Raw genomic sequence first — 27,727 nt, forward strand, 5'->3', positions numbered from 1 at the left:
ACTATGTTCTGTCTTCTGTCTTGGTCATGATCACTAGCCTACTGGAATGAAAGGAGAATGAATGAGTGTGTGTGAACAGTTTATAATAGAAACTAAATAGTATTTTAATTAATTAATTGAATTATATACACCATCATGGAGAAGATTTACATATAGGCTTAGCCTGTTATCTAATCCATTTATTACGGAATGTATGTAAATGTATTTGCATATACATGTAATAAAATTTGTTGAAATTAATAAAAAATCATTTCTACCAGACCCTATTAAGTACAGAAACAACAATAGATGATATCACAACTGTGTGTTTTAATCTTATATATTGCATTATTACTTACATAGATGATATATAGTTTTGTTATCATAATAAATATATCATATACACTTTTTGATTTGTTTGTTTATGTTTTATGTCTAATTAGTAATAGCCAGGATCTTTTAAATACCTGTCAGGTGAGGAGTTGCAAAAAACAACTTTGGAGTAGTTGAAGAAAAACATCTGATCTAGCTACAATCAGCACACAGGGACCTGGCACGAAAAATTTTAACCGATAGTATACATACTATAATATGTATATATGTATACTGTTAGTTTAAAAAATCGTGCCAGGTCCCTGTGAATCAGCAACTGGCAACTCTCCCTCATGGGATTCAACATAGAAATGAATCACTAGTACTAGTAGTAATATTTTTGAACATCCACTGAAGCCAATAATAGAATTTCATCAATAGATGCCATCACAGATATTTCTCTGAAGGTTGATTAAAAAAAAACCAAGAGAAATTAAACATTTTGACTTATTATTTGACTTTGGCATTATTAAACATTCTTAATAATAATGCTCAGTACATTTAGTAATAGTCCGCTAAACCTTCCCATATTATTAGGTGTATTTTTTTTTTTTTTTGCTTAATACATATTTATTAGGCAAAAAAAATAAAAACAAAAAAGCCTAATAATATAGGCAGGTTTAGCGGACTAATATAGTACACTATATATATTTTTTTTTATAGGCCATATATTATCTTGGTATATATGAAATTACAGTCGTAAAGTTACAATAAAATAAGTCGTGAACATGTTTAAAATACATACGGAGCGTTGTTCAGTCTTTTATTTGTATAAGTCCGGGTCCGGATTTTCCGTATCCATTTCGAAGTTTATAACACAATATTTTACTTCCGCTAAAATTCAACGATGGCAGACTCGTATGCGTTTGTAAAGTCAGGAAAATTAAAGCTGAAAGGACATAAAGACAAGAAGTGAGTGATGTTTTCTGGAATATCTATAAGTCTCACTGCCATTTGTGAATCGTTTCAAGCACTTTGAAAGTAATTAGGACTGTTAGTCCCTGATATTTAGAAACGAAAAATGTCGAAGTCCAGAATGGTACTGTAGTCCACACGTTTGTATTACGTTTGATTTTGTTTACGTTAGCTGTAGCCCATACTATCACACGGACTTGAGTACAAGAACATCTTATTGAATAAAAAGATATGTATTGATAAATGCAAAAAAAAAGAGAGAAAAAAATCTAACGTTATATAACATATACAAATGTAGCTATAAATTATAATCAATGTGTCACATGAAATCAGTACATTTTCAGTTTTATCATAAACTGTTGTTCCATGCCAATTTTTCAGGCATAAAAAGCATAGGAAGAGAAAGCATGAAGATGATGAAGAAGCAGCGGCTGGTAGCTCCAAAATTAAAGACACATCAGACTTAACGCAACATGGTAAACTATTTCTGTGCAATAAGTTTTTTTTACACTTCACAGTTTTTTTCCTAGTACATTAAATATCTGAGCCAAGGATTTATAAGTGAGAAGGATTTGTCACTGTCTCTTTACACTACTAAACACCACGCAAGACGCCTATGAACTGTGGATAAAAACCATTTTTCTCAACAAAAACTTGACTTATGGAGTCAAATGAAACACTGATGTAAAGCTTAATATATTTCATGACATCTAATCCTTGCTTTAAGGACAGAAGATTTCGAAGAAATGTTGTAAATTTTCATTATAAAAATACGACATCTCATAAAATGACTGGCTGCTTCGAGAAAGTAAGATCTGACGGTATAACCTACAAGCTACATCAAAGATTAATTGCACCGGCGGATAACAGAGGAAAATCAGTCATCGCCCAACGTCACAGTCAGTGCATGCAAACAAACACAAAAGTGCTTACGACGTATTCGTCCAAAACCCCGAGTGACTTATTCTTCTCATCTACATCTTTGATCTGAGCATACATTTAAATTTGTATAATCACAAGGAGACTTGGAACTTTGGATATGAATTTTAATAGATAAATTTGTGTTGTCAGTGGCCAGACAGAGGTTCAAATCTAGGTACAACTGCTATGATGAACACTAGCTATAGGTACCGTAGCTGTTGAGACTCTATTGATTAAACTGACTGGTTATCACCAATTGCAATCGATACTCAAACTCAGTCCTATTCCACTGTACACACTCACTCCTTTGTCTGTGTAAAGGACACAACTACTCAAATTCTCATTTGCGAAGAGTACTCCCAATGCTTGAAACAGGGGTTGTCTTGCCAATATTGAAACAGTTATAATGTATACGTAGCATAGGAGAGGAGAAAAGATAGAGGCCAGACTGGGGTTTGAACCCATGGCCAGAGCCTCTGAATGTTATAACCCGTGGTCGGGGACATCCTCTCAATATCATAACCCATGGCCAGAGCCTCTGAATATTATAACCTGTGGCCAGAGCCTCTGAATATTATAACCCATGGCCAGAGCCTCTGAAAATTATAACCCATGGCCAGGGACCTTTGAATATCATAATTATAACCCATGGCTAGGGACCTTTAAATATCATTATTATAACCCATGGCCAGGGACCTTTGAATATCATAATTATAACTCTTGGCCATGGACCTTTGAATATCATAATTATAACTCTTGGCCATGCCAGTGACCTTTAGATATCATAATTATAACCCATGGCCAGGGACCTTTGAATATCATAATTATAACCCATGGCCAGGGACCTTTGAATATCATAATTATAACCCATGGCAAGAGCCTCTGAATAGTATAACTAATGACCAGGGACCTTTGAATATCATAACTCATGGCCGATTTTGAATTACAGCTGGCTGGTGGCAGGCACAGAAGCTAGAGGACATTACAGGAATGGTTGTCATAGAGATGAGTGAACGGCGTTACATCTGTCCTCAGGACAATGGCAGTCTACGCTGTGGCCCTCAACACTCCCCAGGTATATCATCAATAGATTCAACACCAGTATTCTGACCCTAAGCCAGGATCATCCGACTGTCTGAAAATCGACCCTTCTTTAGTCTGGATTGCAGTCTATTTACTGTACCTGTATACTTATATATATATATGTTACTGATCTTCTTAAATATTGTATTTAAATTTGAAACTGAATAATCCAAAACCTGTCTCTATACCGGCAAAATATGTTAGACAGTGACATCCAGTATAAACAAGTAACACTGTACATGTACATATATTCAGTCAATTTCAAAGTGTCTTCAAATGTGTGCTTCCAAATATATATTAAGGGTATAACAACATTTATACATGCTTTTGACTATTTAAAAGTATTTTGAATATTAATTGATAAGTTAATTTGACATTTCAATTTGATAACTTAAGGTGATGGACCCGACCCTGAGGAAATACTTACAGCTATAAAGATCAATGAAACAAAGCTTGCTCTTAAGTCTGGCTATGGTAAATACCTGAGTATTGATACCGACGGATCAGTGATTGGGAAGTCGGACGCTATCGGGTCGCGGGAACAGTGGGAACCAGTGTTCCAAGAAGTAAGTCAATACGGGGTTTTCGAGATCCTAAAACGACGTTGGTGAAGTACAATTTACTGTCGATTAGTCCCACCTTCCGGTAATTATGATGTCACGAAACTCGCGTCAAATGATGACGTCATAATCACCGGATGGTGGGACTTATGGACAGTAAAATGTACTTTACTCACGTCGTTTTGGGATCTCAACCCCCCACCCCCCCGCCCACCCCTCCCCCCATTACTATTTCATAAAGAAAACATCAACAAAAACAAATAGTATAGATGTTACATTGCTGACAAAAAAAATTTTTTTTTGATCACAATATAATTAAAATTAGACTTGTAATTCCATATTTGGGGTCACCTCAACATGACCCCTGACCTAGAATCATCAGAACATCTCAGGATGTTCTAGTAGCCATACTTCCAAGAAAATAAATTGTAACCACACCGAAGATTTCATACGTGACCTGGTGATTGGCTAACCATAGGGATTATTCTGAGTTGACCCAGAATGGCGAGTTGTTAGATCTTGTGGAGAGTATTGTAGAACATGGTGGTGGAGCGGAATTACATGTCTAACTTTAATTAGATTGTGTTGATTAAAAGGAACCAAAGGCAAATTTGCATTTTAGGTCATCTGACCGAAGGTCAGGATGACCTATTGTCATCGTGTTTCGTCCGTCGTCGTGCGCCGTCCGCCGTCCGCCGTCCGCCGTGCGCCGTGCGTAAGACTATTTATACAAAAGCCTACTCCTCCTTAACCCTTGGGCGGATTACATCCATATTTGGTGTGAAACATCATTGGGGAAGGACAATCATATTTTATATAAATGAGCTTGGTCCGACCCCTAGGGGCTGAGGGGTGGGGCCCCAAAAGGGCAAATTTTCTTATTTTAAGCTTTAAAATCCTACTCCTCCTTCATCCTTGGGTTGATTTCATCCATATTTGGTGTGAAACATCATTGGGGAAGGACAGTCATATTTTACATAAATGAGCTTGGTCCGACCCCTTGGGGCTGAGGGGCGGGGCCCCAAAAGGGCAAATTTTCTTAATTTTATCTTTAAAATCGTACTCCTCCTTCATTCTTGGATGGATTTCATCCATATTTGATGTGAAACATCATTGGGGAAGGACAGTCATATTTTATATTAATGAGCCTGGTCCAACCCCTCTGGGCTGAGAGATGGGGCCCCAAAAGGGCAAATTTTCTTAATTTTAGCTTTAATATCCTACTCCTCCTTCATCCTTGGATGGATTTTATCCATATTTGGTGTGAAACGTTGTTGGGAAAGGGCAATTATTTTATGTAAATGAGCCTGGTCCGACCCCTAGGGGCAGAGGGGCGGGACCCCAAAAGGGCAAATTTTCTTATTTTAAGCTTTAAAATCCTACTCCTCCTTCATCCTTGGGTTGATTTCATCCATATTTGGTGTGAAATATCATTGGGGAAGGACAGTCATATTTTACATAATTGAGCTTGGTCCGACCCCTTGGGGCTGAGGGGCGGGGCCCCAAAAGGGCAAATTTTCTTATTTTAAGCTTTAAAATCCTACTCCTCCTTCATCCTTGGGTTGATTTCATTCATATTTGGTGTGAAACATCATTGGGGAAGGACAATCATATTTTATATTAATGAGCCTGGTCTGTCTCCTAGGGGCTGAGGGGTGGGGCCCCAAAAAGGTTATTTTTAGCTTTAAAATACTACTCCTTCATCCTTGGATGGATTTCATCCATATTTGGTGTGAAACATCATTGGGGACAGACAATCATATTTTATATTAATGAGCCTGGTCTGTCCCCTAGGGGCTGAGGGGTGGGGCCCCAAAAAGGTTATTTTTAGCTTTAAAATACTACTCCTTCATCCTTGGATGGATTTCATCTATATTTGCTATAAAACATCATTGGGGAAGAACAATCATATTTTTAGGTCATCTGACCCGAAGGGTCAGGATGACCTATTGTCATCATGCACCGTCCGTCGTCGTGCGCCGTGCGCCGTCCGCCGTGCGTAAACTTTTCATTCAAATGACTTCTTCTCAATAACCGGAAGGCCCAGGGTACTCATATTTGGCCTGTAGGTTGCTGGGATGGAGGGCTACCAAGTTTGTTCAAATGAATGACCTTGACCTTCATTCAAGGTCAAAGGGGTCAAAAAGGCCAAATCTTTAAACGACTTCTTCTCTAGAACCAGAAGGCCCAGGGTACTGATATTTGGCCTGTAGGATGCTGGGATGAAAGGCTACCAAGTTTGTTCAAATAAATGACCTTGACCTTCATTCAAGGTCACAGGGGTCAAATATGCTAAAATTCTTTAAACAACTTCTTGTGAATAACTAAGAGGCCTAGAGACCTTATAGTAAGCCTATGGCATGCTGGGATGAAGGGCTACCAAGTTTGTTCAAATAAATGACCTTGACCTTCATTCAAGGTCACAGGGGTCAAATAGGCTAAAATCTTTAAACGACTTCTTCTCAAGAACCAGAACGCTCAGTGTACTGATATTGGACCTGTGACATGCTGGGATGAAGGGCTACCAAGTTTGTTCAAATGAATGACCTTAACCTTCGTTCAAGGTCACAGGGGTCAATAAGGCCAAAATCTTTAAACGACTTCTTCTCAAGAACCAGAAGGCCCAGGCTACTGATATTTGCCCTGTAGTATGCTGGGATGAAGGGCTACCAAGTTTGTTCAAATAAATGACCTTGACCTTCATTCAAGGTCACAGGGATCAAATAGGCTAAAATTCTTTAAACAACTTCTTGTGAATAACTAAGTGGCCTAGAGACCTGATATTAGGCCTGTGGCATGCTGGGATGAAGGGCTACTAATTTTGTTCAAATAAATGACCTTGACCTTTATTCAAGGTCACGGGGGTCAAATAGGCTAAAATCTTTAAACGACTTCTTCTCAAGAACCAGATGGCCCAGGGTACTGATATTGGGCCCGTAGGATGCTGGGATGAAAGGCTACCAAGTTTGTTCAAATAAATGACCTTGACCTTCATTCAAGGTCACATGGGTCAAATAGGCTATAATCATTTAAACAACATCTTGTGAATAATGAAGAGGTTTAGAGACCAGATATTAGGCCTGTGGCATGCTGGGATGAAGGGCTACCAAGTTTGTTCAAATGAATCACCTTGATCTTCATTCAAGGTCACGGAAGCAATATAAGCTAAAATCTTTAAATGACTTCTTCTCAAGAACTCATGTAGCATGCTGGGATGAAGGGCTACCAAGTTTGTTCAAATGAATTACCTTGACCTTCAATCAAGGTCACAGCAGTCAAATAGGCTAAAATCTTTAAACGACTCTGTTGTATTATACTAATAGTCAGATGACTGTTAAGGCCCATGGGCCTCTTGTTCATCAATTACAATGTTACAAAATTTACACACTAACCTAGCATTTTGAAGTTTTACTTCTTTTAGGTTAATAATTATCTTTAAATTAGAAATGAAAAAACAACACATAATTGCATCCTTTGTATTGAACAAGTATGGATTTTAAAAATGCTGAATTTCCAATAAAAATCATATTGCGTTGAATCTCTATTTTTTGACCTAAAGACTGATCATTCACTTGAAATTGTAATCTTATGAAATCTATTGTAAAATCTTGTGTGTGTGGTGTAACTCCTAAAAAACAAATGTCTATTTGATGTTTTACACAGGGGAAGATGGCTCTGAATGGGTGTAATGGTCGGTTTATGTCTTGTACCGGTGACGATAAAATTATCTGTGCTAGCTCCAAGGCTGGACCTGGGGAGATGATACAAGTAAGTACAGGGAAACCTGCTCAGCAACCACCTCTGTATAAAGACCACCTGCTTAATAAGATCACTTTCTCAGGGTTCCATATTGCCATTTATAACACAATTTGACTTCCGTATAAAGACCACCTGCCCAATAAGACCACTTTCTCAGGGTTCTACATGGCCATTTTTAACACAATTGGACCTGTGTACAAAGACCACTTGGCATTGCACAGGGTATATGTATACAGTATATTCATGTGGTACTGAAGCTTAAGGTATGTTTTCTAGGTTTACCTGTACAACAGTGCCTGGTATCAACAACCATTGTCTTTTATTTACTAGATACGGATGAGTGCAAAAGAAGAGGACGACCCACTAGCCAATATACCATTGGAAGAGAGGGGTAAACTCAAGGACGCTGAAATCAACTATGTGTTAGTATAAATCATCTTTATCTGAACGAATGGCAGAGGAATTAACAGATTATCCAATACACATTTAAGAGACAATTTTTCTCAAATGACACATGATCGTTTTGATGGGCGTTTTAACCCTTCATATTCTGCTGATACCTTTCAAAACATTTTGATTTTGAACAAAAAAAAAATTCTGTAAAACTTTTCTCTAATGATATAGTTTTGATGTTTTTTAATCCTTCAAATTCTGCTGATACCTTGATTTAGAACAAAATAGAATTTGGTAAAACTTTTCTCTTATGATACATGACAAAAATTGATGTTACTGTGGATTTTAATAACATGTCTTTCCCAGAATTGAATTATTTATCTTTTTATAAAGTGTGAAATTATGAGGTCATGAACATATGTTAATTTTACTATTTTAAACCTGGTATTTTTAATTTGTTTTACAGGAAAAAATTCCAAAGTTTTCAAGACAGAAAACTGAAAATAAGCTCCGAAGATCTTTCAAATCTGAAGAAAGCAAAGAAATCCGGTACTCTGCACGAGTGTATGTTAGATAGGTAGGTATTTAAACATGTACGGAACAAGATAAAAGCTAGGTTTTAAATTAATGATATTACAATTGCATGAACAGAGTTATCTGCCCTTCTTCAGTTAGGCATTCAATTGGTTGTGATGTCATTAGGTTGTGGTTGAAAGTTACATTATTTTTTCCTATGATGTTACACTTGCAAACACACGAGGTAGAAATCCTTACTTACCAACAAGGGCAGATAACTCTGTAATACCAGATATGCAAATGCGGAACAAGACAACAGCAAACATAATCATGCAAAAAAGATAGATTAAATTCTAAGATTGAATTTGTATTGATGCAGCTACCAAAAAGTATAATCATAGTGTATTAAGAAAATACAACTTATTATATTACATGTACCTTCATTATTAAAGGCCCACTACCTTTCCGAAATGGCTTTTAATTTTTTAAATGGGAATGTAAAACAAGAACGATAATGTTGTAGAGTCGCTAAAGTTCTTAACTAACCATTATTACTAGACGTATCATAACCTTCTGAACAATTTTATTAAAATAAATAAAAATATTAATTTTCATGTGTCCTGTCGTCATCTAAAATACCGTGCAGTAGTTGACTATCACTGTACGAGACAGCAAAATAGAGAAATGACTCTCCACTGTTATCATAAATTACACATATGTTTGGTGTTGTAACCTCATCTTAGGCCATTGGTATTTAATATATATTTTCTGATGTTATTAATGTTTTTAAGAAACCTTTATGTTTTGCTCGGATAAGGTAGTGGGCCTTTAAGTCTGTAGATTTAAAGAGCGTATGTTAATTTTCCTTTTCTTCTTCACAGACGAGAAAAGCTTAAAGCAGACAGATATTGTAAATAACACTAACTTAAATGGAGTGTCAAATAGAGAGAAATTGTGGAGGCAGGTCGTGGATTACTTCCCCTTTCAAACTGTACAGCAAGGATGTCCTGACAGGAACAGTACAGCAATCAATGGTTATGTTGACCTGTGAAGGAAGGCTGGGCTTTCATAGCCACATGTACAGGGCCAAGAAGTTGGAGCATGTTTTGTTAATTGATTCTGTATATGTGTGTTATATAATTAGTTGCCCTTATATCACAAAGGATCTGCAAGGGAGGTAACTCTTTAATATGTAAAAACAGAATAGATAATTATATGGTCAACTAGTACAATACTCTTAGCAGATGCCCATGCAAGCAGTTCAAAAACTATAAATGGTGTTACTCGTAGCAGATTAAAGGTTCAAACTTTATTTCTAAAAGTAAATGATGTTACTCTTAGGAGAATACTGGTTCAAGCTATAAATGGTGTTACTCCTATATCTAGAAAATACCAACTTCAAACTAATGGTGTTCACAATACAGACAATTGAAGTTAAATGTAAACCAGTATCAAATATAAATGTATCAAAGAATTTGTGAATATTTGATTCCGTATTTGTCATAAAAATAATTTATAATGAAACATTAAAAGCAATCTGAATGAGTATTTATTAGTTTTGTTTGTTTGTACATTTAACAACTTGCCAGGATTTGATGGTAGAAGAAAACAGTTATTTATTTTTTAATTGTTTGGTCCAATTTATAGCTATGGTAATTTAAGGATGACCTCCACTGTATGCAATGTGATGTGTTTAGTGCAGATATACATTATGTAAATTTTGTAAGACTGTGAAATCTTCGTCATGTGTCTCCTTGTACATTTTGTAAAACTGTGAAATCTTCGTCCTGTGTCTCCTTGTATATTTTGTAAGACTAAAATCATCGTCCTGTGTCTCCTTGTACATTTTACAAGACTGTGAAATCTTCGTCCTGTATCTCCTTGTACATTTTGTAAGACTGTGATCTTCGCTGTGAAATCTTCGTCCTTTGTCTCCTTGTACATTTTGTAAGACTGGAATCTCCGTCCTGTGTCTCCTTGTACATTTTATAAGACTGTGAAATCTTTGTCCTGTGTCTCCTTGTACATTTTGTAAGACTGTGAAATCTTCGTCCTGTGTCTCCTTGTACATTTTGTAAGACTGTGAAATCTTCGTCCTGTGTCTTATTGTACATTTTGTAAGACTGTGAAATCTTCGTCCTGTGTCTCCTTGTACATTTTGTAAGACTGTGAAATCTTCGTCCTGTGTCTCCTTGTACATTTTGTAAGACTGTGAAATCTTCGTCCTGTGTCTCCTTGTACATTTTGTAAGACTGTGAAATCTTCGTCCTGTGTCTCCTTGTACATTTTGTAAGACTGTGAAATCTTCGTCCTGTGTCTCCTTGTACATTTTGTAAGACTGTGAAATCTTCGTCCTGTGTCTCCTTGTACATTTTGTAAGACTGTAAAATCTTCGTCCTGTGTCTCCTTGTACATTTTGTAAGACTGTAAAATCTTCGTCCTGTGTCTCCTTGTACATTTTGTAAGACTGTGAAATCTTCGTCCTGTGTCTCCTTGTACATTTTGTGAGACTTTGAAATCTTCGTCCTGTGTCTTATTGTACATTTTGTAAGACTGTAAAATCTTCGTCCTGTATCTCCTTGTACATTTTGTAAGACTGTGGAATCTTCGTCCTATGTCTCCTTGTACATTTTGTAAGACTGAAATCTTCGTCCTGTGTCTCCTTGTACATTTTGTAAGACTGTGAAATCTTCGTCCTGTGTCTCCTTGTACATTTTGTAAGACTGTGGAATCTTCGTCCTGTGTCTCCTTGTACATTTTGTAAGACTGTGAAATCTTCGTCCTGTGTCTCCTTGTACATTTTGTCCTGTGTCTCCTTGTACATTTTGTAAGACTGTGGAATCTTCGTCCTATGTCTCCTTGTACATTTTGTAAGACTGTGAAATCTTCGTCCTGTGTCTCCTTGTACATTTTGTAAGACTGTGAAATCTTCGTCCTGTGTCTCCTTGTACATTTTGTAAGACTGTGAAATCTTCGTCCTGTGTCTCCTTGTACATTTTGTAAGACTGTGGAATCTTCGTCCTGTGTCTCCTTGTACATTTTGTAAGACTTTGAAATCTTCGTCCTGTGTCTCCTTGTACATTTTGTAAGACTGTGAAATCTTCGTCCTGTTTCTCCTTGTACATTTTGTAAGACTGTGGAATCTTCGTCCTGTGTCTCCTTGTACATTTTGTAAGACTGTGAAATCTTCGTCCTGTGTCTCCTTGTACATTTTGTAAGACTGTGAAATCTTCGTCCTATGTCTCCTTGTACATTTTGTAAGACTGTGAAATCTTCGTCCTGTGTCTCCTTGTACATTTTGTAAGACTGTGGAATCTTCGTCCTGTGTCTCCTTGTACATTTTGTAAGACTGTGGAATCTTCGTCCTATGTCTCCTTGTACATTTTGTAAGACTGTGAAATCTTCGTCCTGTGTCTTATTGTACATTTTGTAAGACTGAAATCTTCGTCCTCTGTCCTTGTACATTTTGTGAGACTGTAAAATCTTCGTCCTGTGTCTCCTTGTACATTTTGTAAGACTGTGAAATCTTCGTCCTTTGTCTCCTTAAACATTTTGTAAGACTGTGGAATCTTCGTCCTGTGTCTCCTTGTACATTTTGTAAGACTGTAAAATCTTCGTCCTGTGTCTCCTTGTACATTTTGTGAGACTGTGAAATCTTCGTCCTGTGTCTCCTTGTACATTTTGTAAGACTTTGAAATCATCGTCCTGTGTCTCCTTTTACATTTTATAAGACTGTGGAATCTTCGTCCTGTGTCTCCTTGTACATTTTATAAGACTTTGAAATCATCGTCCTGTGTCTCCTTGTACATTTTGTAAGACTGTGAAATCTTCGTCCTGTGTCTCCTTGTACATTTTGTGAGACTGTGAAATCTTCGTCCTGTGTCTCCTTGTACATTTTGTAAGACTTTGAAATCATCGTCCTGTGTCTCCTTGTACATTTTATAAGACTTTGAAATCATCGTCCTGTGTCTCCTTGTACATTTTATAAGACTGTGAAATCTTCGTCCTGTGTCTCCTTGTTCATTTTGTAAGACTGTGGAATCTTCTCCGATTCTTTGAGCTTTCTACTATGATTTCCGTCTTCCTCTTGTTACAGAATGACTCCTAGTCCTTTGTCTGAAGCATCTGTTCGCGATATAATTTCAGCCTCGAGGTCCACGAGTTTAAGATAGGCTTGCTGGCTAACCGCTTCTTTAGCGTTTCGAATCCTGCCTCTTGCGATAATTCCCAAACCACTTTGTTCGGCTGTCCCTTCCTCTCTAGATCAATTGAAGTCAAGGAAATAGCTGCAAAGTTTGCATAAAATCCAGCTAGTCCGAGGAATGCACGAACTTGTATCTTAGTTTCTGGACGAGCTGCTTCCAGAATGGCTTTGGCCTTTTCTGGATTAGCAATCTTTCAATACCGACATTGATTTGTGTCCCAAACATTCCAAATGCTTGTACTCGATGGCACATTTTGACGATATCGCGGATATGGACGCATTCCTGAGTCTCACGAAGAGTTCACGAAGGATGTCGATGTGCTGTTCTTAGGTCCACTTGTAGATGAAAATGTCATCAATAAAACTGTCAATGTTCGACATTTCCAGCAGTAGCTTCCTCATCAACACACAGAATGTTGCATTCTTGGGCATTTACTGACCCGAACGGTATCACCATTTTTTTAAAAAGACCCACTAGGGTCGTTAATGCAGTTTTTCGCTTGGAACACTCCGCCATTGGTAATTGTCAGTACCCCTTACTCATCGAAGTCCTGCTAGTCTCGAGAATGTATCATTCAGCGTTCGTCATTGGTTCTACATCAAACACAGTTACTCGATTTATCTGGCGAAAGTCTATATCTGACGATAACAACCGGGGAAGCAAATGGTGATTCGGAAGGTTCGATAACACCTATCGTGTCCACCTCCTCTCTAATTGTGGCTTTCATCTCGAATGGCAAAGTGTGACTTTTGACTCTGACCGCATCATTTGTTGTCATGTTGATATGTCCTACCAGCGTATAGCTTTTCCAAGTACATCCGCAAATTCATAGAGTAATTCATCAACATCTTTACATGTCATCTAGATATGATGAATCCATTTAGCATTTCTAATTCAAGCAGGAGGACCTTTGCAATTCAACAAGGAAAACATGAATTGTGAAGTTTGAGATTGAACGCGAGTTTTGCCACAGAACCCTTTTTGTAGACGACATAGAAGCTAATTGGTAAAGTGTATATAATTATGCGCAACACTGGTTTTCGGTATGAAGATAAAAAAAAACGCAAACAAAACATTTTTCATTTCTCTTCTATTTGTGCGATTCTTCAAGACAATGACGTCATATAACGTTTTTGATTCGTGTAAATATGATAAGAAAGGATTAAAATTCACCCATGAAACAAATAGCTGACTTGCACAGCAGATTGGCATCGATCGTTTTTAACAATTTCTTACTCAGAATAGGTTCTTGTCGCAGCCTGGGTTATAATTGTTTTGCAGCTATATAACATGCTCACAAAACTCTTTGATCATCTTTGTGAGAGATGTTGATCATCTTTGTGAGTTTTACGTAAGACTTTCATACAAGTGATATGTTTATTTCGATTTTGCTTGCTCTTAAAATAAAATCCATTCTATTACGATACCCAAGTACGTCTTAAATTGAGGAAAAGAGTATTTTTAAAAGTTCTCAAGAAATGTCATACGTGTAAATATTACATCGGTCGATTCAGTTATTACTGAAATCTATATGTATGGAATTTCCAACGTAATATTTATAAATACATGGACTCTTTCAGTAATTTAATCATTACCAAAACCTTTTGCTGATTTTACTAATATAATATAACAGGACATACAGGGTCACCCTGTTAACACCGATATGAATTTCAGAAATTAACGCGTTGACCCTCGATTCAAGACATGTGACAAGCTCAATATTTCCTCCATTCAACACTCAAATGGAATAGCGCCATAATAAATGTATCACATTAACAATTAATTTCTTTTGTTATAGAGACAATATGCAGTGATGAAACAACCAAAAACAATTAATTATGCAATTTTATTGAGCAAAATGTCATTGGTATTCCGTATATTTGTCACTTTTGCCGTAAACTTTATCAACTGGGTATTTTTGTCTATTTTGCTCCAATTTGCTTATAACCGCTGAGGGCAGATCGATGTGACATCTATCAGCTAGTCGTACCAAATAAAGCATGACGTCACTCATCTCCTGGGCAACGTGCCTTCTCTCCTTATCTGTGAAATCTGTTGTAAAAAACGACGATTTCAAAGTTTGAAACTAACCCAAATGTTCTGTAGGGTGGCGTGATTTTTGATTGGCTCATTTGAATTGTTTTATATGAAAAGAATATATTGGTTTAACAATTCTGAATACCTATACAAATATCCAATAAAATAGTAAACTCTTTATTCTGTAATCATGATATAATTTACAAATACATTTTGCTTTCTGCAATGGAGAACCGTGGTGTTTTCTGTAAATGTTACGCAACTAGCTCACCTGGTATCCCCTCTTTTACCTCTCCCTTCCATTGACTAAAACAAACAAACAAAAAACAAAATGAAGATTCGTGTATTTACTACTAAGTACCAAATGAACTGAACACATTTTGCCATGAAAAAATAGCGCCAATAAGTAATAAGAATATGGTAAATAAAGGATGCGTAAGAAATTACAAGGTAGTTCCATACAGGTGACTGGTAATTTATGTGCAATAGAGTGTGATGTAGGTATCTAGTGTGTTCTAGAGAAACTTACAAGATTTCAGCCAGCTCCCCTACTTCTCCGACCAGGGCCAGTAATATATTTCTCGGAGTGTGATACTGTTCCCAGTTTCTTTCTTTAGCAAATATAGACTGAAGTTCCCTTCTGAAATAATGCAGAAAACAGAAGTGAAATCATAAATGAATAACAGTCCCTTATTCCTCTACATGTCGTCCTCATCATCATCGATGTTGCCGAAGACGGAAGTAATTTTCCCTTTCCATATTTGCAATATATAATTAAAATACATTTTATGTCTCCTAAAGAAGTGAGAGAAAACTAAACCATATTTCATCACTTTCACCTTGACCAATTGTCCTTGACCTCAAGGTCAAAATAAAAAAATAAAAAAACATTTCACGAGAGTTCTTTTTCTGACCGTTGAGGATATCCTTGACATATCGCGATCATTTGTATTGTAGATAAATCGTCCAAAGTCATCCTCCGATTTTGTTTTGAAATAGAAGTCTTGATCCGAAAGCCATTCTGATCTATAAGAGTTATTTCCCTTGTATTGACGGAGTGAAACGAAGGGGAGTAACTCGTATAGATCCAAAGTGATGTAATCAAACAATGACCTCGAAATTTACACATACAGCTAGTTATAATCCTAAATATAAAGATGTATAGTATTTAATATAGTGTGTTAAATTTAGATAATGCAGTAGTTAAAATTCAATTAAATAAAACAAAACAAAACGTTAAAAGATGACGTTTGAGAGTCCTGTGTCTGTGATGTACACGCATACAGCGTATACTCACATCTTTTCTAAAGAAGGATCATCACTAAATCTGAATCCCTGTTCGTCCTGTTGGGCCTTTTCTTCTGACGGTCCATTCTTGGCGTACTTTGAGTGAGAATGATCACAATCGCCTTCAGCCATTTCTCTGAAGCCGGTCACAAAGCTGAAATCATGCACGTTACACGTGTATCTGGTGTGTTATATTCAAACTATAATTACGCATTACATTTTACTAAAATTTTGTTTTAACAGATTTTCTTTAAAAAAATATCCTCGTCTACATCAACAGTTAATTATTACTTGGTCGTTCGGTGCATTGCCGCACAGGGACCTGGCACGAATTTCTAACCGACTGCATTTATTTGTATATATTATACTATAAGTAAAATAAAGAAAACTCGACGACACATTCTTTTATACGTTTTCACAGATGATGAACTGATATGATAAATATATTATTATTATACTATAATAAATATACGTTATATAAATACTGTTTGTTAGAATAGAAATTCGTTCCAGGTCCCTGCGCATAACCACATACATTTTATAAGAGTTAAAAATATTCACGACAACGAAGTTATTTATTACAGAAGAATCTCGCGATCACTTGCCGGAAAAAGAAGACGACCCGCATTATACAATCAACAGCATATTTTCACCTTTACAAGTACCTAGGCACATACTATGTATCATGTGCCTTTAAATTTCCCACCACATGCTAATAACCACATGCCATCGAGTCACTTACCGAGAAGCGATGAGGTTCTAACAGCGATGATCAGACGAACCCAACGTATATCAAACGTACCACTAGATATACGGTGATATATATATTAGCACACGATAACGGATCACGGTTAAACAACACAGCTCAATAAATGTCAACAATGTGTCTAACAGGTTTCATCCGTCGCGTGGTGCAATTCTAGTTTCATTGCACATGCGCAGACATGTCTTTATCCTTTTCATTTCCGTCGTGGTACATCAACGTGCAATGTAGATGGAGATGGAGTGATGGACGTGGGATTATATCGGTCTTAAACTTGTTCTGGGATATTCAAACTATGTTTAAATCTTTGGTATTCTAAAGATATAATTAAAACACATCATTAATATAATTCAGTATACGCACATGTAACTCTAAATAATCTAGCCCTGCTAAAGCCCGAAATGTTGACAATACCTGATGCTGTAGAAGTTCAGAGAATGATTTTTATTTCGATACTAAGATTGCCCGGGATTATTCCAAACGTTAAATGCCCACTACCTTTCCAAAAAAACAAAAATGAAAGTTTCATCATAATAAAATATATATGGACTTTGGATGGAGTAAGATGAGGTTATGACACCAGTCAAACAATGTTAAAAGTGTAGATTAATTTCGCTATTTTGCCGTCTGGCGCAGTGATAAGGGACAACCATATTTACTACGAACTAATCCGTGATAATCAAGAGGCATCTATACAAGCCAAGAAAGGCTTCCTTTTGATGCAGCTTTCAGCCGAATGTAACGTGCGGTATTTATATATAATTATAGTGCGACTGCGGAAAACATAAGACAACCCGCGTTATAGAAAATAACATTTAATTTAAATCTAGTTAAATTAAATTGTTCAGAAGTTGATATAAAGAAGATAGTATTAACTTTAAGTTAATAACTTTAGCAATCTCGTTTTACTTTCAAATTTTAAAAATCGCTTCGGAAAGGTGGTGTGCCTTTAAAGATCATCTGTACGCTCCCTGTAACGTGCGATGAATCAAAGGCCGTCCTTGTCAAAAACGAGATTTAATTTTAACGCGTTAAACAAACGTTGAACGCGTTAAATGTTGCGATTAACGTAGACCGTCCCTTCTGTGACGTCATACGTTTGTAACGTCGCTTTCCGGATCCCGGCAAACATATTTTATTTCTCCGTACCCACCTATTATAACTCGCTTCGGATATCCGCAAATATTTCGTCTGCCAGCTTTCCGAGTGTTTACTTGACGTGTACCAATCTAAAGTTGTGAACTGTGTGCTAATCGGTAGAGCTAAATGTAGTATAATTTTGAAGATTCGTGCATGAAGTAATTCCAAGAATCATAATGGTCGCTAAACAATCACATGGAATACACATGGATTGACGGGGACCCAAAACGACAAACTTCGCATCAGTTTGGCCTAGTAACTGACTGAACATCAGAATGACCGTCATGCTATGTACCTATGTTTTTGCAGGATAGATCTTAATTACCACAGTGTATCAATGCTGAAGAAACTTAACGGTGTTTTGAATGCAAACATTCGAGTTTTGAGCTTCGATAGATACGAATCGTAACATACCGGTATACTAATTTTCGTCCGGAAACGGACAAACAATATACGGAATTAAAATTGCATGAACATATTTTCATTTTATTTTTTGTTAAAATGTTTACTTATGATATGAAAGATGCTATTACGGAAAATAATCCATTTTAATACAGTATCACACAGAGCAAAATATTTGTCTCACAAAAAACTGATATAGATAATCTATTTCTTACTGAATAAGACTCTTTTTTGAAAGTTTGAGGTCAGGCCTACATGTAGCTTGCAAACTGGTTTGTTATATTTTATATAATAGATAAATGAAATCATTAAGATATGTAATTATTGTGTTATCTTGTAGGCTCCAATAATATGATAAATATAGAAAATTAACAAGGGTAAATGAATAACATAAAACATTGAAAAAGTGCTAGCTAGAGATTCGCCTATCTTAAACGTTTTCAGGCCAAATTTTCAGGGGTATTAGAGAGCAAATCGGTCATATTTTGAAAAATAATGCGGTGAGGTATAGTTTTTTATTGGCTTTTCTTATTGCAAATAGGTCAATCTTCATGGAAATTCTAAAAAATCGATTATTCATGAGATCATTTTTTCAGAATAAAAGAAAACATGACTATTTTGATGCAATTTTTCACTAAAATTGGGTCCGGAATTACTTTTAAAATAACGATATTTCGTTTTAATGTGGAAAACCCAGCTTATTTGATATAGTTATAAATTGTATATCATATACTGAATGTATGAAGGTGTTACGAGCATATTCTGTATATGTTAAGTGATGTTACAAGGAGGAAATATTATTTATTTAAAAATCCTTAAAATCCGGAATATTAAGTCGTTAATACATATCTTTAAGCAACCATGGAAGAAAAATTAACACGGTGACATATATTATTTTTATGTGATTTTTGTGATCAGGGTATACCTAAAATCAAAATATCAAAAAAATAGCGAAATCCCTGAGAGGAAACTAGAAGGGACGGTCTACCTTAATCTTAAACGCGTTATTGAAAAAACTAAGATAACTAATCAGAGACGTCGTTTCATGAGTTCGCCAGATCAACAATCAATTGCAGACGGCAGATCATAAACTAGCCATCTTGGTAGACATGTTATGATGCTATCAAAAAGGCACATTAATGACACCTTTATATTCCGAAGGTCCGTTATTACCGAAAATTAGTAAATATTCAATCAATTTAGATATGTGAAAAAAATAATGATAACACTAGGGCACAAGGGATGTCCTTGTCCTATACCCAAAATATTGTTACTGTATATAGAGTCAGGAGCCTGTGGTTGTACTTCAGATGTACCGCAATCCGACAGACAGAAATTTCCTGTTACAATATGTGCATATTACAGATCTATATTTTTATCAACCTCGATACCTCAGTGGTTACTATCAATTAAAAGTATTTAAATAATCCTCGTTATGACCATACGCCCGGGACTGGCGAAGGTTAACGAGAATCAGTTTTTCTGCCTGTTTAGCGTCAGTTACATGAACATCTCTTTTTCTTTTTTTCCTTTCGTTTCTTTTTGTAACGGAACCTTGCATTGAAAAATAATGCTAGATTCTAATTATATCATTTCAGATTTGCCTCGCACGTAGATCAAGGTTCCTTCATATAAACAAAAACAGACGAACCCAAAGTATATCAAACGTACCACTAGAATATACGGTGATATATAATATTAGCATACGATAACGGAACACGGTTAACACTACAGCTAAATAAATGTCAACAATGTGTCTAACAGGTTTTCATCCGTCGCGTGGTGCAATTCTAGTTTCAGTGCACATGCGCAGACACGGCTTTACTCCTTATTCATTTCCGTCCGTCGTGGTACATCGACGTGCATTGTAGATGGAGATGGAGTGATTGACGTGGGGATTATTTCGGTTTAAACTTGTTTCTGGGATATTCAAACTATGTTTAAATCTTGGTATTCTAAAGATATAATTAAAACACATCATAAATATAGATTCAGTATACGCACATGTAACTCTAAATAATCTAGCCCTGCTAAAGCCCGAAATGGGGAGTTGACAATACCTGAATGCTGTAGAAGTTCAGAGAATGATTTTTTTTTCGATACAAAGATTGCCCAAGATTATTCCAAACGTTAAATGCCCAATACCTTTCCAAAACAAAAAAAAAAATGAAAGTTTCATTCATTGTAAAATATATATGGACTTTTGGATGGAGTAAGATGAGGTTATGACACCACCAAACAAATGTTATAAAGTGTAGATTAAATTTCGCCGCACTTTGCCGTCTGGCGCAGTGATAAGGGACAACCATATTTACTACGAACCAACCATGATAATCAAGAGGCATCTATAAAAGCCAAGAAAGGCTTCCTTTTGATGCAGCTTTCAGCCGAATGTAACGTGCGGTCCAGCGGTGGAGCATCTTTAAATGTAGTTAAATCAAATTGTTCAGAAGGTGATATTAAGAAGGATAGTATTATTTTTAAGTTAATAACTTTAGCGATCTCGTTTTACATTCCAATTTAAAAAATCGTTTCGGAAAGGTGGTGTGCCTTTAAAGATCATCTGTACGCTCCCTGTAACGTGCGATGAATCAAAGGCCGTCCTTGTCAAAAACGAGATTTAATTTAACACGTTAAACAAACGTTGAACGCGTTAAATGTTGCGATTAATCTTAAACGCGTTATTGAAAAAACTAAGATAACCAATCAGAGACGTCGTTTCATGAGTTCGCCAGATCAACAATCAATTGCAGACGGCAGATCATAAACTAGCCATCTTGGTAGACATGTTACATGGTGCTATCAAAAAGACACATTAATGACACCTTTATATTCCGAAGGTCCGTTATACCGAAAATTAGTAAATATTCAATCAATTTAGATATATGAAAAATTAAAAAATAACACTGGGGCACAAGGGGTGTCCTTGCCATATACCCCAAATTATTGTTACTGTATATAGAGTCAGGGAGCCTGTGGTTGTACTTCAATGTACACGCAATCCGACAGACAGAAATTTTCCTGATACAATATTTGCATATTACAGATCTATATTTTTATCAACCTCGATACTCCAGTGGTTACTATCAATTAAAAGTATTTAAATAATCCTCGTTATGACCATACGCCCGGGACTGGCGAAGGTTAACGAGAATCTGTGTCGTCTGTCTGTTTAGCGACATTTACATGAACATTTCTTTTTCTTTTTTTCTTTCGTTTCTTTTTGTAACGGAACCTTGCATTGATAATGCTAGATTCTAATTATATCATTTCAGATTTGCCTCGCACGTAGATCAAGGTTCCTTCATATAAACAAAAACAGGTTATATGTGCGTATTGTTAAACAATGGCAAACGTGAATATGATGACGTCTAATAATTGTGTATGAGAGTATTTTCCTGGAACAGGGTTTAAATACTCTTACATATGCAGCAATCTAACAACAAGGAAAACGGAATGTAGCAACCCTGACCACGGGCGGACTAAAAAATAATGTTTTAGAGCATGTCTTGGTAATATATTTTCAAAGAATACTACCAAGACATCTATTACAATATCTTTATTAATAACAAAATTCGTGCGCCTGTGCCCTGATTTCAAATTTAAGGATGACAGGAATTATAATATGCACGAGTTTGAGGTGTCACCAATTATACGAGTTACTTCCCTTAGGACTAACTACACATTCGCATCTAGGTTATATGACAGTGGCGTAGGAAGATGAAGCGCAAAGGGGGCAAAGGCTTTAATATTTTGTATAACCCCGTGCCCCGCACCCAGCAGGAGATAATTTATATACTTTTTTCATATATTCCTTGTACACATTTACAGAAAGTGGCGTCGCTAACAGGAAATTAATGAATCCGCAAATTAGCGGGCGGAGCGCCGAAGTCTCGAGATTTCGGATGTTTGGGGGTCCGGGGATCGCCCCCGAAAAAAACCATTAAGATTTAGAATGATTGAGATGAGTTTTATGATGTAGTTTCATGAATTTGCGGAGTGCCGAAAGCGCGGGGTTTTGTTGTTAGGGATGCGGGGGTCTCCCCCGGGAAAAATACGATTTAGAATAGCTGAGATTAGTTTTACAATGTATTTTGATGATTTACCTTGCTCGATCTGAACATACCGGATTCACACCATACTATTATACATTATGGCAACCGTTTTGGTACCGGAACACCACGGCACAAATAACTCAAAATAATAATGAATTTAATTGTCTTGCTAAGACACATATCAACAAATTAATCTTTTAAGAGACATTTTTTTAAATAGTATAATCATTTGATGGACATTTTTATTTTAGTTTGTGTTTATTGAATTTTCAAAGTGCAGGAGGACCCCCTTTTCTTTCATATGTGCATTTTAAAAACATTTCACTCTTGCTCCAATCAAGGATTTATCAGTAATATAGGCCTAATATAAATCCTTGCTCCAATATACCCACTTTTTTTAATATACATGTACTAAAAAAACGAGCGCTGACATGAGATAATAGCAAAAAATATATACTTTCGCAAAAGTTTACATTGTATACTGGACTAATTAATTCACGGTTGAAATTTTTGTTTCTGTCATAATTACTTACAAATATATTTGTAAGTCATTATTTCCCTTTATCGAATAACTTTGGAAGGAGTTGGATGTTACTGCAAATGACTCCATTTTCTAAACCGATTTAAAACTAAATGTATCAAAAGTTTATATATGCGTGTCTCCTTAATATTATTTCCATCTATGGTCGTGAAAAAATTGAATCCCTCTACTGTCGAATGATCTATATATATATATATGTCAAAGACTTGGATGCATCATTTAGATACTATCTAAATCTAAATACATTACATATCGACACAAACACATACGACGTAAAAGTAGCAAAAGAAACCTGGAATAAACACATTGATGTTGAATTTTAATACACTTACGATTGGTAGTAATCTCGGAAATAAACTCCGTGATCAGCTCAGGAGCTTCGTAGCAAATTATTTCGACAGGTCCCTGTGAGTATTTCACAGGTCAGTAATAGCAAATATGTCATGTTTTTTGTGAATAGTTCGAGAATATTAGTAATAAATTCTTTTGTGTCCCTGTGATTACAGTCTGATCCTCTGTCAGTGTTAAAGTTACTTCCTTCGTTTCACTCCGTCATAGGACACTTCCATTCAGATATAACAAGCCCCCTGTGGTTTGTTTTGGAATTTGTAACAAATTCCTGGCTGGTACCATCCTGATATATATTCCTTAATGAATGAGATGTTAATTATAACGGGTCCATGTGATTAGTTCAGGGGTTTGTTTCCTATATGTAAACAAATATTAACGTACTCTTAGACTGGATTGTCCCAGCTGTGGTATTGACTTTATATTAAAGCGCCCCAATACCTTTCCGGGACAAAAAATAACATTAATAACGTCAGAAAATACATACCGATGACCTAAAAATAAACATATGCAAGATTTCCTGCGTAATAGCTGTTTGTTTTGCCGTCTGGCGCAGTGATAGTCAATCTACCGCGTGGTATGTAGGACGTCGGTCGGCGGAAACATAATACTACCCCCGCGCGTTATGAAAATAAACCTTTTATTTAATTTTAATCAAATCGTTCAGAAGGTGATGATAAATGTAAGTTATTAACGGTTATGTTAATAATTTTTTAGACTCTACAAAATTATCGATCTTGTTTTACATTCCCATTTCAAAAATTAAAAGCCATTTCGTAAAGGTAGTGGGTCCTTAATTATACAGACACCTTAATTGTGTAATAACGAGGATCCAGTCGCCCCCCGTGACATATTATAGGAGTCAAAAAAGCCTGTGATTTCACTACATACAAGTGAAACACATTGCCCAATCCCGACAACCACAGGTTTCCCTGTTACAATATGTAACATATAAAGAAATAAACGAGGTATATTTTCAATTTTATTATATCTAGACTAACATACCAATTACAGCATGTCACGATAGATTGTTCTTGAACGTGCTCATTCGAAATCTTGGACTAGTACTAGTACTAAGTACTGTATATCTGGTAAATATGGTATTTGGGGTCTCAAAAGTTCCAGGAACTTGCTTTTTTCAAGCAAAACTTTCTGGTCATTACGTGGAAAATTGCTTTACAAGCTCAGCCATAAAAAATATAGAATTTATACTAGTTAGGAATAACCAATGGACACGTTTCTAAGCAAAACCCTCTATGAACAAACAAAAATATGCGTTGGTGTTCTCTTATCCCTCCTTTAACTCTTTCGCTATATCCTTATTTGTAACCTTTTGTTTTGTTTGAATATATAAATTGTAAAATCTATATAGACAATATTTAAGCTATTACTTGACAAAATAATAGGTATATTTTTCTCGACCGCCGAGTTCATACCCTTGGGTATATTGTTTCCTATATGTTTCCTAAACAAATATTAACGTACTCTTAGACCTGAATTGTCCCAGTAACAAACACTATAATTACATCCCTGTAGAGTCAGTTGTACCACAGGGTACTGACTTTATATTAAAGGCCCATAACCTTTCCGGGGCAAAAAATAACATTAATAACGTCAGAAAATGCATACCGATGATCTAAAATAAGGTTACGACACCCAAACATATGCAAGATTTCCTGCGTAATATATGCAAAAAGCAGGAAAGTCAAAACCGCAGTGAAAGTCAACTTCCGCGTGGTAAGTAGGACGACGGCGGGTTAGTTTGAGAAATAAGACATTTTATTTTTAAGACTCTACAAAATTATAGTTAATAATACTTGTTACAAAATTACTTGTTTCCCATTTAAAAATTAAAAGCCATTTTCGGAAAAGTAGTGGGCCATAATACAGACACCTTTATGTGTAATACGAGGATCCAGTATCACCGTGACATATATAGAGTCAAAAGCCTGTGATTTCACTACATACAAGTGAAACCATACCCAAATCCGACAACCACAGTTTCCCTGTTACAATATGAACATATAAAGAAATAAACGAGGTATATTTTCAATTTATTATATGTAGACTAACATATCAATACAGCATGTCAGATATATTGTTCTTGAACTACTCATTCGAAATTTGGACTAGTACAGTACTAGTACTGTATATCTGGTAAATAATTGGGGTCTCAAAAGTTCCAGGACTTGCTTTTTTCAAGCAAAACTTTTCTGGGTCATTACGTGAAAATTGCTTTACAAGCTCAGCCATAAAATATAGAATTTATACTAGTTAGGAATAACCACTCACACGTTCTAAGCAAAACCCTCTATAACAAACAAAAATATGCGTTGGTGTCTCTTATCCCTCCTTTAACTCTTTTGCTATATCCTTATTTGTAACCTTTTGTTTTGTTTTGATATATAAATTGTAAATCTATATAGACATATTTAAGCTATCACGTGACAAAATATCATTGTATATTTATTTGTTCGGAAAGGACGTCAGTAAGTTGTAATGACTTTTGTCCAATCCATTTGTCTTTTGTTACAATAAAACTGATTTAAACTAATAGAATTTATTTATACAGTCTATTAAATATTCAATAAACGCATTAATTAATGGTTAATATCTTGATGTATATTATTAATTCTCAATTAGTTAACCAGAAATCCAGCGATTCAATAGGGTTGGACAAGAAAATTCACATGTACCTCAAGACGAATTTCTTCTGTTCGTTACAAATTCGTGAGACTGTTGGCTAGAAATTCGTGACAGGTCCCTGTAGAAACATTTTTACTTTAGTGGTATTTACTAATGATCATGAGTCCATTCGACCCTACATTGTATCCATGACGTTTTACAGACAGTACGTGCTTCACTAATTGACTTATTAAATTATATTTGTAATTCCTTGCTCCGCTCTGATATTTTTATCGAATAAAATCTAATTGGAACTATAAATATTATCTTACAATTGGTTATTTTATCAGAGATATATCATATGTCCCGTTATCGTTTGTATCTAGTTATGTACCAACATTAACCCTAACAGCATTACCAAGTGTGTAAGGTGCCTGAGGGAAACTTATGCTACACGTCCAAAAAATGTCTGCTTTTTCTCAAGTTTATCTGTACGTGTACTCTTCGCAGTAGGTAAATATATCACAGTATACTAGTTGTTATCGGAAGACGGTGATCACTGAAGCGTAAAACTTGTCTGTTCAGGCGGACGGAAACATCCGTTGATTGACAATGCAGACGGTAACCCGTGGTGAACCCGTGCTGACACACCCACTGGTCTCGGAGTGGGTGTGTCTCGGTCTGAGCTCCCGGATGTAAGGCGTGGCAAATCTTAGTACAATGTCAACATGGCGGCTGGTGCTGTGAAAGATCCTCTGAAACAGATGAGCATGTCCCCCCAAAATACCGATAGCTTACGAAATTCAACCGAGGAGGAGTTTTCTGAAACAGGTAACGTACACGTTCCACTTGGATGAGCAATGATAAAGTGTGTATTGGACGTCATCAGCTGATAGGAGTTCGCTTGCTCCTGGGGCTTTTCATCTCGCTCGATGGTCGGACTTGTGTATTCAAAGTCTAGGCCTAATACCCCGGAGAATTTTAAAGCTAGTTGCTCGTCCTGGACGGTAAGTAGATGATCCACACACATACATGTGCAAGCGAGTAACGCACATAAGCGATCCATTGTTATGTGTTGGGGTCAACCAACTGTGTCGCCGACACAGATGCTGGCTTCGAATTCCTACACATTTTTAAGTGACACATTTTAGAAACGGCCTAATATTATCTCAAAGGACCCACACTGTGTCTAGTCAATGAACTGGCTACATATGAGCACACGCGTGTATTGCGAACAGAATGTTTATAATATGCCATGTGGTTTTTAAATGTCCAACTTACTCAGTGTTTACAATGAATGTGTAACTGTATTTAATAAGTCTCAAAGATTTAGGCAGGCCTCAGCATAAAAAGTTCCCTCCCCATTTTTGACAGTATTTAAAACTATAAATCATTATACCATTGAATGTGTTCTAGTGTGTCGAAACCAAATACTGTATGATGTAGGTAATAATATGTTTTTTTCTTCTGCAGCAAAAAGTATAATTATCTCTACTTGAAAATCAGATTGATACACCTGGACATATTACAAATTCTCAAAGAACTTATTAAATCCTTAGAATTAGAAAAATTTGAATAATCATTAATTTTTGCAAAAAAAAAAAAAAAAAAATCTGCAAGAACCCACAATATTTGTCAAAGTTAGGCCTTTATCTATTTCTCGCATCATTTGCTAAGATTCTGTTAATGACTAGAGGTCAAAAGCATGATAATATGTGTATTAAAATTTCTAGTATTATTTTTTCAGCTTTAGAATTTTAACAGTCTCTTGATGTCAAAACGAAAGAATGTCATTTAAAATATAAAGTTTTGTTGTAGACTTGTAG

General features: G+C 36.0%; 3 protein-coding genes across 6 annotated transcripts in view; 2 read left to right on the plus strand and 1 right to left on the minus strand.

Moving 5' to 3' along the window:
• The first annotated feature begins 1,133 nt into the window (after positions 1-1,133).
• Positions 1,134-10,045, plus strand: LOC138328471 (protein FRG1-like). The gene is made up of 8 exons (XM_069275290.1): positions 1,134-1,263; positions 1,648-1,742; positions 3,137-3,262; positions 3,667-3,836; positions 7,494-7,598; positions 7,920-8,011; positions 8,449-8,559; positions 9,380-10,045. The coding sequence occupies exons 1-8, from the start codon at positions 1,199-1,201 to the stop codon at positions 9,414-9,416; spliced, it is 801 nt and encodes a 266-aa protein (XP_069131391.1). The 5' UTR covers positions 1,134-1,198; the 3' UTR covers positions 9,417-10,045.
• Positions 10,046-14,534: 4,489 nt separating this feature from the next.
• LOC138328472 (dCTP pyrophosphatase 1-like) lies at positions 14,535-26,863 on the minus strand. 3 transcript variants are annotated; one of them, XM_069275293.1, is made up of 5 exons: positions 26,742-26,863; positions 16,038-16,181; positions 15,270-15,380; positions 15,012-15,046; positions 14,535-14,755 (listed from the first exon to the last, which is right to left on the minus strand). In XM_069275293.1, exons 2-5 carry the CDS (start codon positions 16,157-16,159, stop codon positions 14,565-14,567), a joined length of 459 nt encoding a protein of 152 aa, XP_069131394.1. In that variant the 5' UTR covers positions 16,160-16,181; positions 26,742-26,863; the 3' UTR covers positions 14,535-14,564. The 3 variants fall into 3 exon arrangements, with proteins under 3 accessions (XP_069131394.1, XP_069131393.1, XP_069131392.1); XM_069275292.1 differs by having other exon boundaries at positions 26,700-26,826; XM_069275291.1 differs by lacking the exon at positions 26,742-26,863 and adding an exon at positions 16,770-16,960.
• The window catches only part of LOC138328462 (Krueppel-like factor 3), a 49,503-nt gene continuing 48,242 nt past the window's right edge, over positions 26,467-27,727 (plus strand). Inside the window, exon 1 of one of the 2 annotated variants that reach the window (XM_069275272.1) lies at positions 26,467-26,732. In XM_069275272.1, coding sequence (XP_069131373.1) covers positions 26,630-26,732 — 103 coding nt within the window. In that variant the 5' untranslated portion in view covers positions 26,467-26,629. Of the gene's footprint in view, positions 26,733-26,810; positions 26,909-27,727 lie in introns of those variants that run through there. The other variant, XM_069275273.1, reaches the window with a different exon arrangement.

This window comes from Argopecten irradians, chromosome 7 (genome assembly GCF_041381155.1).
Source record: "Argopecten irradians isolate NY chromosome 7, Ai_NY, whole genome shotgun sequence".
NCBI lineage: Eukaryota > Metazoa > Mollusca > Bivalvia > Pectinida > Pectinidae > Argopecten > Argopecten irradians.

Coding starts and splice junctions, on each gene's coding strand:
- LOC138328471 (XM_069275290.1), top strand. CDS start 1,199: ATGGCAGACTCGTATGCGTTTGTAAAGTCAGGAAAATTAAAGCTGAAA. Junction 1,264..1,647: donor AAAGGACATAAAGACAAGAA/GTGAGTGATGTT, acceptor CCAATTTTTCAG/GCATAAAAAGCATAGGAAGA. Junction 3,263..3,666: donor TGGCCCTCAACACTCCCCAG/GTATATCATCAA, acceptor TGATAACTTAAG/GTGATGGACCCGACCCTGAG.
- LOC138328472 (XM_069275293.1), bottom strand. CDS start 16,159: ATGGCTGAAGGCGATTGTGATCATTCTCACTCAAAGTACGCCAAGAAT. Junction 15,047..15,269: donor GGGGAGCTGGCTGAAATCTT/GTAAGTTTCTCT, acceptor TGTTTGTTTTAG/TCAATGGAAGGGAGAGGTAA. Junction 14,756..15,011: donor GGTAAAAGAGGGGATACCAG/GTGAGCTAGTTG, acceptor TTTTTACAACAG/ATTTCACAGATAAGGAGAGA.